The sequence below is a fragment of the Ochotona curzoniae genome, unplaced genomic scaffold (assembly GCF_017591425.1).
Source record: "Ochotona curzoniae isolate NIBS_2020 unplaced genomic scaffold, NIBS_Ocur_1.0 contig_3498, whole genome shotgun sequence".
NCBI classification, from domain to species: domain Eukaryota; kingdom Metazoa; phylum Chordata; class Mammalia; order Lagomorpha; family Ochotonidae; genus Ochotona; species Ochotona curzoniae.
Genome location: NW_024465885.1, coordinates 31,892,542 through 31,906,873, shown reverse-complemented (window position 1 = coordinate 31,906,873; position 14,332 = coordinate 31,892,542). Strand labels below are relative to the sequence as shown.

At 34.8% G+C, this 14,332-nt stretch overlaps 1 protein-coding gene across 1 annotated transcript in view; it reads left to right on the top strand.

The window, feature by feature from the left end:
• Positions 1–1,281: 1,281 nt before the first annotated feature.
• TMPRSS15 (transmembrane serine protease 15) overlaps positions 1,282–14,332 on the top strand; it is a 106,107-nt gene continuing 93,056 nt past the window's right edge. Inside the window, exons 1-3 of the mRNA XM_040980421.1 lie at positions 1,282–1,426; positions 5,246–5,376; positions 5,632–5,699. Of these exons, the coding sequence (XP_040836355.1) occupies positions 1,282–1,426; positions 5,246–5,376; positions 5,632–5,699 (344 nt within the window). The remainder of the gene's footprint in view (positions 1,427–5,245; positions 5,377–5,631; positions 5,700–14,332) is intronic.

The following is a 14,332-nucleotide window of genomic DNA, read 5'->3' as shown; positions in this document are numbered from 1 at the left end:
GATGCATTTACTTCCTTGTTTATAGTATACCTTTAAATCAGCAAGTTATTGAGAACAATATGCAAATCCATTTTTTTCAAGGATAGAAGCAAAGTACCGTTGCTTATTTCAACCAAGAATAAGTAGGTCACATTTCAGTGTACTCAAGGTTTCTGATTTCTCATCATCTTACCTTGCCCCAGTTTTACTGATCAGAAACACACACACACACACATTTTTTTGCTTTCAGAAAATTCTTATGTTTTTGGATTTTGGCATACTTAAGGTTTTTTTTTAAATAATGGATTATTTGTTATTCAGAATGTGGAGGTTCACTGGTACACATTACTGTTTCTTTCAAACAATAGATTTGATTTTGCCTTAAGTCATGAGTCCATGGCTATTAAGTATGGTTATCTTAACTTAGTCTCTCATTGTAATTGACACGTTTAGCCAAAGTCCATGACAAATGAGCAATGCCCTCACCACCCAGAATATTTTCTTAAAATAGAAACAAGCATTTCATTTCTCTTAGGGTAACTATTACCAGTCAATGACAACTACACAAGGCCATAAATACATATGGTGCCTTGTTGGAGTGGACTTTCTTTCATGTTTAATCAATACAGTGCTGCTACATTGCATAACTCTGCACTGCTGACATAGCCAACTTAATAAAACTTCTGATAGTTTCACTAAGAAATATATATAGACACACACACATAACATATGTGTGTCTATGTTGGTAGGCAAGCATAGCTATATATTAAATACATCTACTCATGCAGGTTATTTTTGAAAAGCCCATCCACAACAGGAAAATTATCTCCATTAGGTGCTGAGTCACAGGACAGAAGTTTGGTCTGCTAGAATCTCTCTACTAATATCAAGTTCATGTGCCTAATGACTAACACATCTGTCATGAAGTTCAGATTTTTACTAACAGGTACTCAATGGTAACATGCCATTTCTGCTGACAACATGAATTTAATTTCATTCATCTCAACAAATAGCATCCTAAAATGATTAGTTTTTACAACCCTAAGGATCTTAACTCATTAATATCTTCTTAAAGATTAACTGTCCTGTGGAAGTTGTTTAATATTTAAAGACCTAACCTTGTCAAAGCATCACAAAGTACTTCTTAGTACAGATTGCATGACTGTAGACGGGAGATCATTGTTGTTTTTAAAAAGTATGTATAAATTTGAAGACTCAATCCCTACAGTTTTGGGCTGTATATAAATATACAGTGTCTTACAGTTCTTAAATTAACAAACTCAAAAGATTCAAAACTCAAAAATGGGCTCAAAAAGAAATGTAGCTTCAAAACACCATGATATCAGCACCCAGGAAATTCTATTTGCAGCTCTTTTTGTCATATTGACGGTGATCTGTGCTGGAATAATTGCAGTTTCTTGGCTGGCAATTGATGGATCAGAGACAGGTAAGTCAAGGAAGTGACGACTAAAGGTATTCTCATATGCATCACTATTTCATTTCAATTTTGCTCTCAGCGTATGCTACTCATTGACTTGGCTTTATGATAGCTACTTATGTTTCACCCAGTTGTGTCTCTGTAGTTTACATCACAGTGTATTGGAAAAATTAACAGTATATAACTTAATCCAGAATTCAATAAAGATTTTTTTTAGTTGAATGGATAATACTATGTTTTTCAGTTTCAACATAGAAAGTGGATTTTTTTGGTCTGAGGATTCATTCTGATAGACTCTAAATTGTCAAAGCATGGAATGGTTGACCACACAAGCTAATCAATCCGCAAAGTGAATAAAAATACAGGTTTTTTTTTTTTTTAGAATGACATATTTGCCTTGTTATTACATTAGAATCCTTTTGCAGCAATAAAAGCAGCTTTAATATAAATATGTGCTGTTAAATCTCTTAAGCTGTCTGAATAGCAAAATGTGATAACTAATAAAATAAGAAAAATGCATGAATTAGAGCTGAGTCTGAACCAACAACTTACCAAACACCTTCAAGTATATTACGTGGGTATATCAAATCTGTGGGCTAGTTGTCTTTAGTATCTTCATTTTATAGATGAAGAATATGAGATTAACTTATTATTATTATTTTAATTATCTTTTCTCAGAATGTTTTTATTTCAAAATGATGAATTATATGTGGGCATAAAAATTCTTTCTGACAACTTACAGAATAAGATGTTCACCTATCTTAAGTTCACCAAGAAAATTCTTAGGTTATGACTTAGTCACTTTTTCCTACTGGATCAATAACTTTAAATTAAAATGTAATAAAAATGAGTAGGAGCTTTGTAAATTAATTTTAGTATAAACATTGGTTTATATACTAATGACATAATCAAGGGGTAAATTTTAAATGGAATGAACATTTCTCACTATTTTATATGATTATATTCACATCTAAATAATTATAGTGGTTCACTTAGACCATGGAAACAAGTTTGAGGATGTCTTATTTAAATGATATGAAAAATTTCAAGAAGGTAAAATTATTGGGAAATCAATTAGAATCCTTAATTTCAGCAAAAGTATAATAGCTAGAAAGTAAATATTTAAATGTTACATAATTCAATAATAAATAATAAAGTATTAAAAAGGAACTGAATTAAATCCATAACAAAAAATAGAGAATGTAACAGCATACCATATGAATGGATATTTTGGTTTTTGTTAGAAATAACTAGTTTCAAAAGAAGCTGCAAAAATCAAACAGGATTATTGCATAACCTCAGTCATTGCCCCTAATGTGAAATATTTTATCCACTCATAATTTAACTGTTGTACCTAAGGAACTAGCATTGATGAGGGTTAGTAATCTGATCATGCACTGTCAAATTTCACCTGATTATCTCCTAGAGTCCTTTACTTATATAAAAACTAATGCAGGGCAGGCGTATGCTAATAATGTCATCCTTTTGTTTACGTTCATAGTATTCATATTAAATACAAATATGTAACAAAGAAAATATTCTAATGAAAACCATACAGAACTTCAGAGCAAAATATTAGCATCTGTTACTTATTTGTTAGTCATTTTATTTGCATTTTTATGTTAATATATTTTATGTGGAATTATGAACTTAAACAAGGAGTCAAAATAAAATGTTATAATGTCATTTACAAGACAATTTTTATATTTTTATTCATAGGAGGTAACAAATGTTAAGTGTATATATATACTATATATTAAAAAATGCGAACTATATACACACTAAATAAAGTTCATATATAAACTATATAAACTATATATAAACTATATCTACACATGTATACACATATATACTATATATACTACATAAGTATACATATTGTATACCTATAGTACATATACATACTGTACATATGTATACGTACTGTATGCATATATTATATATACCACATACTACATGTATAGTATATATGTTATATATATAGTATATACTATATATATGTAGCATATATATATTTACTATGTAGTTTATATAGATATAGTTTCAAGATCATAATGGCACTTCTCACATTCCCCTTTCTCCATCCCTTTTTTCCATCCCTCACTGCCTACCTTACTTTTTAAATTTTACAACATTTATTCAGTTTATTTTATGAGCTCATGCTTAAACCTCCACTAAATAATTCAGCAGTAGTAAGCAGAAAAATCACTGTTCCTCAATTGTGTAACAAGGGTTATAAACAATAATCCCATCTCAAGGTGTCGCTTTCACTCATATATATTACATTTTTGTATGCTGTATAATTATTAGGTTGAAAGCAATTGCTAGAGTTGTTTTCGAAAACAATGCTACAATCTTCACAGTGCTTTGTGTGGGCAAAGCCAGCATTGTCCTCGGAGGTAATGAATTCAAGAAGTACCTGAAAACAACTCCAAGAATTTTTTTTTAATTTATTTATGTTATGATACAGTCCCATAGGCTCTGGGGTTTTCCATTACCCCCTTTCTTGTATCCCCTCCTCCCCTTGTCCCTGTATTATTATAATAGTATAGTCCTTCGGGCCCAGCGCAGTGGCGCAAGTGGTTAAGATCCTCGCCTTGAACGCCCGGGATCCCATATGGGTGCCAGTTCTAATCCCGGCAGCCCCGCTTCCCTTCCAGCTCCCTGCCTGTGGCCCGGGAAAGCAGTCGAGGACAGCCCAAAGCTTTGGGACCCTGCACCCGCGTGGGAGACCCTGAAGAGGCTCCTGGCTTCGGATTGGCATAGCATCGGCCGTTGTGCTCACTTGGGGAGTGAATCATCGGATGGAAGATCTTCCTCTCTGTCTCTCCTCTCTGTATATCCGCCTTTCCAATAAAAAAAAAATAATAATAAAAATAAATCTTTAAGAAAAATAGTATAGTCCTTCAAAAGCAGTCAAAAGCCCATCATTCTTTTATTTAAATGTATTCTGACATTGCAGGTATGGACAATGAAACAGAGTGTAGCATCCTATTTTCAAGACATAGTTAAATTTCGTTGGGAGTCCATTTTTTATTTGGAAGTAGAGACGCATACTGAATTGTAGCTTTACATCTTGTTATGGTAATCTCTATTATGTAATTTCTCTAGATAAATATATATCTATATGTTAGCTATCTTGTATTTTGCATGAAGTATGTGTTGTATTAGAGAAAACACATGGTATTTGTCTTTGGGGGATTGACTTACTTTACTAAGCACAATGGTCTCTAGTTGGGACCATTTGGCTGTAAATGGTAGAATTCCATTCTTATTAATGACTGAGTAGTATTCAATGGAGCAGATGTATCACAGCTTCTTTATGAACTTCTCTTTTGATGGGCAATATATGTGAAACATGCACACATTTTGTAATATTTTGAAAATTAAGAAGGGCATATATACATAACAGGCATAGATGTCCATCGCCTTCAAAGCCTAAATGTCATGTAGAGCTGCAGTACCAGTGGCTGCTCTTTCCTTGGTAACTTCCTGCTAACACATTCTGAGAAGCAGCAGATGATGGCTCCCTTCAACCCCTGTGAGATGTCTGGATACACTTCTTGGTTCTCAATGGCTTACGTCTGGCTCTGTGGATTGTGAGGATTGAATTCGTGGAAGGAAGATGTCTCTCTTTCTGTCTCCCTCTCCAGCTAAACGTTTAAAAAACTAGAACCGATATGCCTGAAACAGGAAGATTGTTAAAAAAAAAAAAAAAAAAAGCCAACACATCAAAAAAGAACATCCAGGAAATCAGGAAATGTGTCTAGAGTATCACTTCTACACCTGCTTATAATTTGGTGTTTTGTTTCTCATTAATTTGTCTAGATTCAGTATTTGAAGAAAGCCATGAAGCCAGAGGGACTTTCACAATAACATCAGGAGCTACATATAGTCCTGCTTTACAAGATGAACAGTCAATGGATTTCAAAGTCCTTGCTTTTGATCTTCAGCAAATGGTAAGGAATCGTCTTGTCTTTACTCATTTAAAATTTCACAATATAGTTTTACTGAATTTTTGCCTGAGTTATCCATTTCTGATGGGGAAGAGTTTAGTTCTTTGTTTTTGTTTTTTTGTAGTATATGAACCACACCACCGCAGAAAAAATTCCCTTCTTTTGTCTTAGCAGAAAATAAGAATTCCATATGAAGAATTTAACTATAACTTGAAATCTTAAACTTAACGCATCATTTCAATTGTTTCTGTTTTTTAGATGGATGATATCTTTCAGTCAAGTAATCTGAAGAGTGAATACAAAAACTCGCGTGTTTTACAATTTCAGTGAGTATTTTCAAAGATTTTTTTGTTAAAAGAGAGAATTATAAACTGATATTTTCACTATTAATTACAGAGTCACTTTGTAGGAAAAAAATTCTATAACTGCTGATACTTGACAGTGCGATAATGTTCCTCTCCCCTGGTGAAATCTGCCAGTTTCCAAGGAAGGGGAGATGGTGGGTTATATACAGTTGCAGAAATAGTGTTCAATGTGCAGCAAACATGTAGTAAAAGCTTACTATTTATAGATAAAGGAAGATGGTGTCATCCAGCTTAATTTACATAGTAAATAACTGGAGATAGGAGACTTCTCACTGTGTACCCAAGGGGTAGACCACTCTACTTGTAGTAAAGTAAGTGCTCAACAAATGAGTCAATCTTATATTACAAGTATAATAATGCTATGCTGCTAAGGCAATTGAATCTACAGTGTATATATTTATATGCATGCTATGCTAAAAATAACTTCACATAGGACCTACCTTCTACCTTCTTAGCATGCTTTTTTTTTTTCTGTTTTTTACTTCTGAAGGAAATTCATCCATATACACTTCTTTTTATAGTGGGCTAGTTGGATAAATTCCAGGGCTTTTGATTCTGTCACTAACTGACATCAATATGAATCTTGCTAATCTGCTCATCTATATACCATTATAATTCTACACATTTGTATATAACCTAATCTATTTTGTACTAGTTATTCTTGAGTGCCTGTATGGGATGCTGACATCACAGGAGAGGACTCAACTTGTTAGACTATGATACCAATCCCAGCTCTTAAGGTTTTAATTACCTTTCTACAAAGAGCATCTTAAGGGTTCAGTTCTGATATAGAAATGGCTAGTAATAAATTTGATCCATATTAACTTGTGGAAGTGAAAGGCCAAAACTCTTGCCATCAGGAATGTAGAATATTGTTAGGAAGATATAACAGTAACTTATGTTGCTGGGCATAACCTGGAAAACTGTACTATACAGAGTTTGTGTGATAGCACAATAAAAGAAACATTTCAAATGCTGTGATGTAATCTTTGCTTCACTGCTTGTGGCTATAATGCATTAGTACAAGTCTCATTCTGGTCCAGTGAGAGAAAGATTTACATAGCTTCAAATGGATTCTGTTACAACATGTGCAACAATGCTTTGAAATTATATGCACATACAATCCATACATACAATGTATTATTTATGTATTTATTTAGAAGTCAGAGAGTCAGAAAGAGAGAGAGATCTTTCATATGCCATTTTACTCTCCCAAAATCCTCTGTTCCTTAACAAAGCAGAAGCTGAAATTTATCCTGAATATCCCATGTGGTTGGCAAAAACTCAAGAAGTTGAGTCAGCACTGGCTGCCTTGCAGGGTGTATACTAACAGAATCATAACTTAAACACAAGATCCATGAAATGACAAGCAGGTGTCTCATTCTGAAGCTTTATCTGCTCTACCTAAACTCACCCTTAGAAACACATTTTCAGTACTGCTATGGAAATCCAATGAATTACCTATTGAATAAGCATTTAGTACCAGCTTTTACTTATTGCTTTATATACTTATAAATGTGTACTAGAAAATGTTCCTCTCTTCACAATCAAAAGCTTACTTTTTTGTCTCTCACTCAAACAATAAGTGCATCTGCATATTCATATATTCTTTATATATCACCCTTTCAAATATGCTAAGATTAGTTCAATTATCAGTATACTGAATGCAATCCTGCTGCTGGGTTCTATTACAGAAAGTTCTTCCTTACTCTGCCCAGGCTCCAGCACCAGCTCAACCACAGTATTGGCACACCTTAAGAAGCATCTTTCTTTCTCTATTTTATGTACTTAAAAAAATCTTTAGTTTTCATAATACAGATCCTTAGGCTCATGGATTTTCATGAAGTGGAAATGCATTTTAATGGGCATCTCTATTTCTGAATAAAAATGAAATTGTTAAATCTTGACTCTGGAATGTTGGACTAGTGAGTGCTGCTGATGGACGAAACCATTGGTACAATAGAGGGCCTGGGGAAGGGTGGAAGGAGAAACTCATGCACTTTCTAATGGGCTGGATTCTCATTGCTCTTCCATTCTACCTCATATGCATTTTTATAATAGATTGTGATCTGGCCATGTCACATCTTTAGGGTCATTTAACTGACAGTCTTTTCTGAGTTAGGAACTTTATTGCCCATTTAGTACCTTCTATGTATATATCAAACCTTCATATTGTGAAGTTCGTGTCTATTGACTCTTTCTCTGCTACAGTATGAGCTCCCCTATGGCAGAGACTGTATCTTTGATATTTCTATTTTCAGAACCTTGTGCCTGCCTCTCAATCTGTGCACTCTGAAGTCCTATCAAAAGATTGGGAAGCTTAACATCCCTTAATGCTCTCTTGAATATTATGTTGTTACCACATTTCCCTTGAGTCTTCATTCTATAAATATACTCTTAACAAAACTTTAACTTTCTGTTAGAATCAAACTAAAATAAATAAACAAATAAGTAAATAAGTAAATAGGGCTCTGAAAGTTCACATTGCTAATATGTTAGAGAGTCCCTAGAATTAGAATAATGAGTCATGAGAAGTTTTGTCAAACAAAAAGCAAACAAAAAAACATGATCTATAGTTTTAGAAGCCTAAGCAGGGACAACTTGAGTAGAGAAGAAAAGAGGAGAAAAGGAGAACCATTTCTGGTTATCTATCAACTCGTGTAGCATAATAAACACAGCATTTGGCCGACACTGAGGTCCACTAAGAAGCTGTTGAGACCCCATGACAGTGCTGAATTAAGCTTAAGGAGCTACTTTGTTTAAGGGAGTTATTTGGGATTGCAGATCTTTGGAGAAATACAACAGGCTTGACTTTGAGGAAAAGCTAGTTTCACATCTTAAATCAAGAACAACTGAAATGAAAATCCTGGAGTCAGAGATACTTGACATTAGTAAAACAATTCTCAGTAAATGTAACCAGACAGAGGTAAGAAAGTCAAATCAAAGACAAAAAGATCATGCTTAGAAAAATGGCAGAAATTCAACTGCATATTATTTAGTGAGTGATAGTAACACCAGGCCCTATCCTTTCCTGTTGGAACAAAACTCATTCTAATAAGTGGAAATGATGATGAAAGGAAATGGGAATTTTCATCTTTTTATGAGAAGTTGATTCAGTATTTTTACCTTTTTTTCTATCCTTTTCACGCTACCTATTATTCTTTGCTCAATGGTATATTATCTTCTCAATCCCCTTAGCTGTTCCTGCGTTCATTTAGTAGCATCTTTCCTACACGCAACACACATTGTCAGTTGTTTTGTGTAATAATCCCTCAATTGTTTTGCCAATATCAGCACTGGAGGATAGATTTGGACTTTCAGACTAGGCTAATTTTTGTTTGTTTTTCAAAAGTATCATTTGAAAATATTTAGTGCTCATTCTATGAGCATAAAGCCATGCATTCAAATTTTCTTCACTTTAAGCTATGTATCTGTTTCAAAGTGAGTAAAATCAATTTCTTTTCCCCCACTTTGTAGAGGACTTAGTCTGGAGGTCTGCATTAAACCATCAATTCCTATTTATTTTAGAAAGATTTTCTTCTCCCTTAAGGAGTCCTAGGAAACCTGGTTTCTTAATCAAGTTCTGCCTTGAGAAATTCATACGAAACATCCATCTGTTACCATTTCAAAGACTTTGAGGACAATTATGCTAATAGGGGTCTTCATATATATTCACTGGATTATAATATGTTGGAAGCATCATTTTTTCTATTTTGGGAAATTAACATGAATCAAAGTTTCATATATAGTTCTGGTGGGCTATCAGAACCCAACACTTTCTTTAATATTTAGTGTGTAATCTTTTATTTTTCTAGATGGTAAAAATCACTATTTATGAAACTACAAATTATTTGATATTGAGGAATTATTTCTTCCCCTTCATTTATAGCTAGCTAGGAGACTAGGATAAGTGCACAAACATGGATAAACTTTTTCTAATGATTCATTGGTGAGGAGATATATTTCCCTGGTGATTATTCAACTGCTTTCAAATCTAAAGTGAGGTTCTGAAAAGTGAAGTGTAAAAGAATTACTTTAAGCAACCACATTTAAATAAATCCATTTGATTCACAAGAAACAAAAGGAAGCATACAACTAGCTATAGGCTTTTCTACTTTTAAAATCTAATTAATAAAATAGGGCAACTTCATTCTTACCTAATAATAGTTACATCAGTTGTAAAAAAAAAACTAAAAAATATTGAAAATTGTGTGTTGAATTTAATTGGATTCATACTTAGGAGTATATAGTCAAATTGTTAACACTTAGAATAGCAAACCTAATCAACCACCTATTTTCTCTTACTAGAACATAAATATTAACCTCTGTGCCTTCTAATTTGCAAATATGTGTATGAGTGTGTGTGACTGTGTGTCTATAACTGGTCAGTGATTTTTTTCCTTCTGAATTCTACATTGTGTGAAGTAATTTTTCAGAAATATTCAGTAGTTGATACCTTTAAGAAAGCGTAGTTTACTATTCAGCACAGTGTGCAGTTAATTTTGCCCTTTGATCACAGATGAGTCAGCAAGTTAGAAAAGCAAAGACTTTAAAAAAAATGTTTTAATTTACTCAGCAACTCTAAAGGCTATCAGTATCATTAGGGAAATATGATATATGGGCCTGGTAAAGCATCAAGCCTGCTTCCCTTCCTCCAATGCAGCTCTCTGCTTAGGGCCTGGGAAAGCAGTATCAGCACAAGTCCTAGAGTCCCTGCAACCACGTGGGGGATCTGAAGGAGGCTCCCAGCTCCTGGCTTCAGATCAGTTCAGCTGCAAACATTAAGGTCATTTGCAGAGTGAAACAGCAGATGGAAGATGTCTCTCTTTCCTTTCTTCTCTCTGTAAATCTATTTTTCTTTTGTGTGTGTGTGTGTGTGTGTGTATTATAACATCTGTGAACTAAGATTTTTATTTGTCCCTTTTTTTAATACTATTATTAGTATTACTACTATCATTTTATGATACAATTTCATAGGCTCCTGGTATTTCCTTTATCCCTGCACCAATTCCTTTCCCCCACCTAGTTCCTCTATATCATTACTAAAGTATAGTTATTCATTTAGTCATATGTCCATCTTAACGGGCATGGACAATAGAACAGAGTCCAGCATTCTGTTCTCAAGATATAGTGAACAGTTTCATTGTAAGTCCATCTTTGTCTGGAAACAGAAATGCATACTGCATTGTATCCTCACATCTGGATATGTTAGTCTTCATTTCACAGCTGCTGTCCATCCCCTTAAATGAAAAGTCACAATGCCATCAAATTAACTAACATGTTACTAGCTATGACAGTCTCCATTACACAGCTACTATACATCCCCTTAAATGAAAAGCCACAAAACAAAATCAACATCAGGAAGAAAAAAAATACAAATTATCAACACCATAAAGTTAAATAACATGAATAACTAATGTGTCACGGGTTACTCATTGATTCAGTTTTCTGTTGTTATTTACTGGGATGTTCTTCCCATTTGCCTTTGATTTTGGTAGGTGCTAGTCCTTTTCTTTGTCAAGAGAACATCTTTAACTATCATTTCTAGGGCAGGTCTGGATCAGGCAAATTCTTTCAGTTTTTCTTTACTGTGGAAGAATTTTATTTCATTTTCAGACAAAGGAAAGATTTGCTGGATCCTTTGCCTCGGCCAACAATTTTTTGCTTTTAGAATTCTGGACAGTGGAGTTTCCTGTGAGAGGTCTCCTGTGAGATTTTGGCATTCCTTTATGTGTCAATTGATTTTTTTTTCAGTTGCATATTTAAGAATCTTTTCCTTATGTGTGATTTAAGAGAGTTTGATGATCATTTGTTGTGGTGAAAATTGCTTTTGGTCACCCCTGTTGGGAGTTCTGTGCCCCTCCTAGATGTTTCCCAATTCTTTCTCTGGATTAGGGAAATGTTCCCTTATTATTTCACTGAATGCACCCTTAATCCCAATTTCTCTTTCTGCACCTTCTGGCACTCCCACAACTGTTATATTTGGCCTTTTATTTGTGCCTTTCATTTCTTGAACACTTTTTTTTTTTAGCTTGACCCAGCTCTGCTTCCAGCTTTTTGTTTGTTTCCCCCTGGTGACAGGAAATATCTTCTAATTTTGAGATTCTTTATCCAGCCTCTTTGATTCTATTTTGGAGACTCTCCACTGTACTTTTAATTTGCTCCACTGTATTCTTCATTTCTGATATATTAGCTTTCATTTGATTCATTTTCTGTGTGACATATTGCTGAAATTCCTTGAATTCCTGCTGTACGTGCTTCTCATTGTTGATAAGAAGCCTTATAACAAATGTTTTGAATTCTGTATCCCCCAATTTCTCGATGTCTTCCTGAGTTAATTCTGAGTTTGGCAAAGGCCTTTGCTCCTTTGCAGGGGAGTCTTCAATAATATTTGTTATTCCTTTGTCTTTTCTTTTGCTCTTGGTCATTGTACTTCTGGTTATCAGATTCTTCTCCTTAGGACAGGTTTCTAAGCTGTGTCACCTACAGTTTGATTTTACTTATTGTGGTTGGTACATGGCTCTTTGTTTGCAGTCTCTTGTGCCACTCCCTCCAGTGAGTTTCAGTTCTGAGTTCTTATGTTAAATTTCCACCATGGTCTCCATAACCCCAGTTCCTGGCTCACCAGTCTCCACCTTGGTGATACTGTGCTGCATCTGCACCGTTGTCTATACAAACTTTATCCCACTTCCAGTTGGAGCAGGTCCCAGGATTAGGTAGACACATGGTGTCCTATATAGCTGGGTTGTTAATGGTGCTGATCTTGCCAGAATCGTTTGGTTTTTACACATGAGGGCCACATGGACCTACTTTGACCCATACAATGCCATAGTTGGTATTATTTTTACCTGTGGGACTATTGCAATTCACTGAGCTCAGTGAGTTTACTCCTAGCTCAATGCATGCAACAGCTCACTGTTGTCTCTACAGTCTTAAAGCCTTATCCAAACTGTACACAATGGCACCTGATGTGCTGCTACTGGAGTTCTTGATCTGCTGTCCATCAGGTCTGAGAGCTACCTGTACCTATCTTGAGTGGAACCTGTAGGATGACTTGTCGTTGCAGTTCAGTGAACCAGAGATAAGTTTACTCCCAGTCAATGCCTACACAATCCTGTCCCATAGCCTTTGCCTCCTTAAACGAAATAGTGCCAGATTTGGCTCTAAAAGGTAGAATGGGCTGTCAAATCCACCCTGTCCCCAGTATCCTATCTGGGATTTGCAACTCTGTTTCTACTCCTGTTCAAATCAAATGGACTAGCAGGACAAGCAGTTCTTTGTCTGGGTTGACCTCTTGAGCTCCTGATGAAGGTTCCTTCCCACCTTGTCACTGGTGGAGTTCAGGCTGCTGGTGCATTCAGATCAGTGCTGGCTGATTGCCACTTGGGTGTCAGTCACAGCAGCACCACACCTTTGTGTCTGCTGCGTTCCTGGGTCTGTCAGTCTCCAGGTACCCCTCTGCTATAGTTCTATCCTCTCTTATTCCCTGGAATGTGCCTTTTTGCTTCATACTGGCTAATGTTCCTCCATCTGTTTAAACGTGTCCTTACCCTATTCTGCCAACTTGATTCCCCCAGGCCCAACTTTTTTATGAGGTGAAATATAAATGTTGGCTGTGGCTTACTTGATTTCTCCTATATATCTCTCTTATCTCAACATTTTCACTGAATTACAAAATGCATTTTAAAGTTTACAACTGTATGTGGATGGAGGATATGTAATTTTTATCCTGGCAAGCTATAAATTATTAAATCCAATGCATAATTCAAAACAAAGAGAGTACGTGCTTTTCATGCTAAGATGTGCATGCCTGAGGATGAACTAATCTAGTTATTTTCAACTCAGTGAAGGAAAATTTCAGATTTATACTCTTCCTACTCCAAATTGTGAACTTTTACACTTCTAACTTAAGAAATAGCAAGTTTTAAATCAAAGTGTGGAAATCTCTACAGTAAAAATCCAGACTTACTGAAAAATATAATCATTTAGTGTTCATCAAAGATGAGTACAGATATAACACTGAACACAGAAAATAATGGAAACTCTTCACTCTTTGTTTACTTCAACCGTTTGACTAATGTCCATTTAACTATTTGAATAGTAAGACTGGTTAAGAAAACATTGAGTAAAGGAGGACCAGGCAAACTGAAGCTGAGGGAGGAGGGACTATTTTGGAAGAATGGAAAGAGTAAAATAAATTTTCTTCCATAGAAATGTAACTTGCTATTTTCCCTTTATTTTGCATTTATACATAAAACTCTGATAATGCAACACAATAATATTTCCTTCTCCCACACACTCAAAAAATGTGATTTGCTATTTTCATTTTATGTAATATCTAAACAGAAGGTTTGATAACAATGAAGCATACACAATTTTACTGAACAAGAGAAAATAATATTACAGTGAGTCTTTTATTGCTTATGGACAAATTTCCCAGAAATTTCTTATCAGTCTTTCTCAAAGATTCCAATAACCAGAGAGCTTAGTCAGCAAAACTATAATCAATCCAAAGAGTAGTTACAGATAGTGTCATTTTTCCAGAGAAAACAGAGAGGTATTTCTATTAAGACTAAGAATTAGCCAGCATGTGA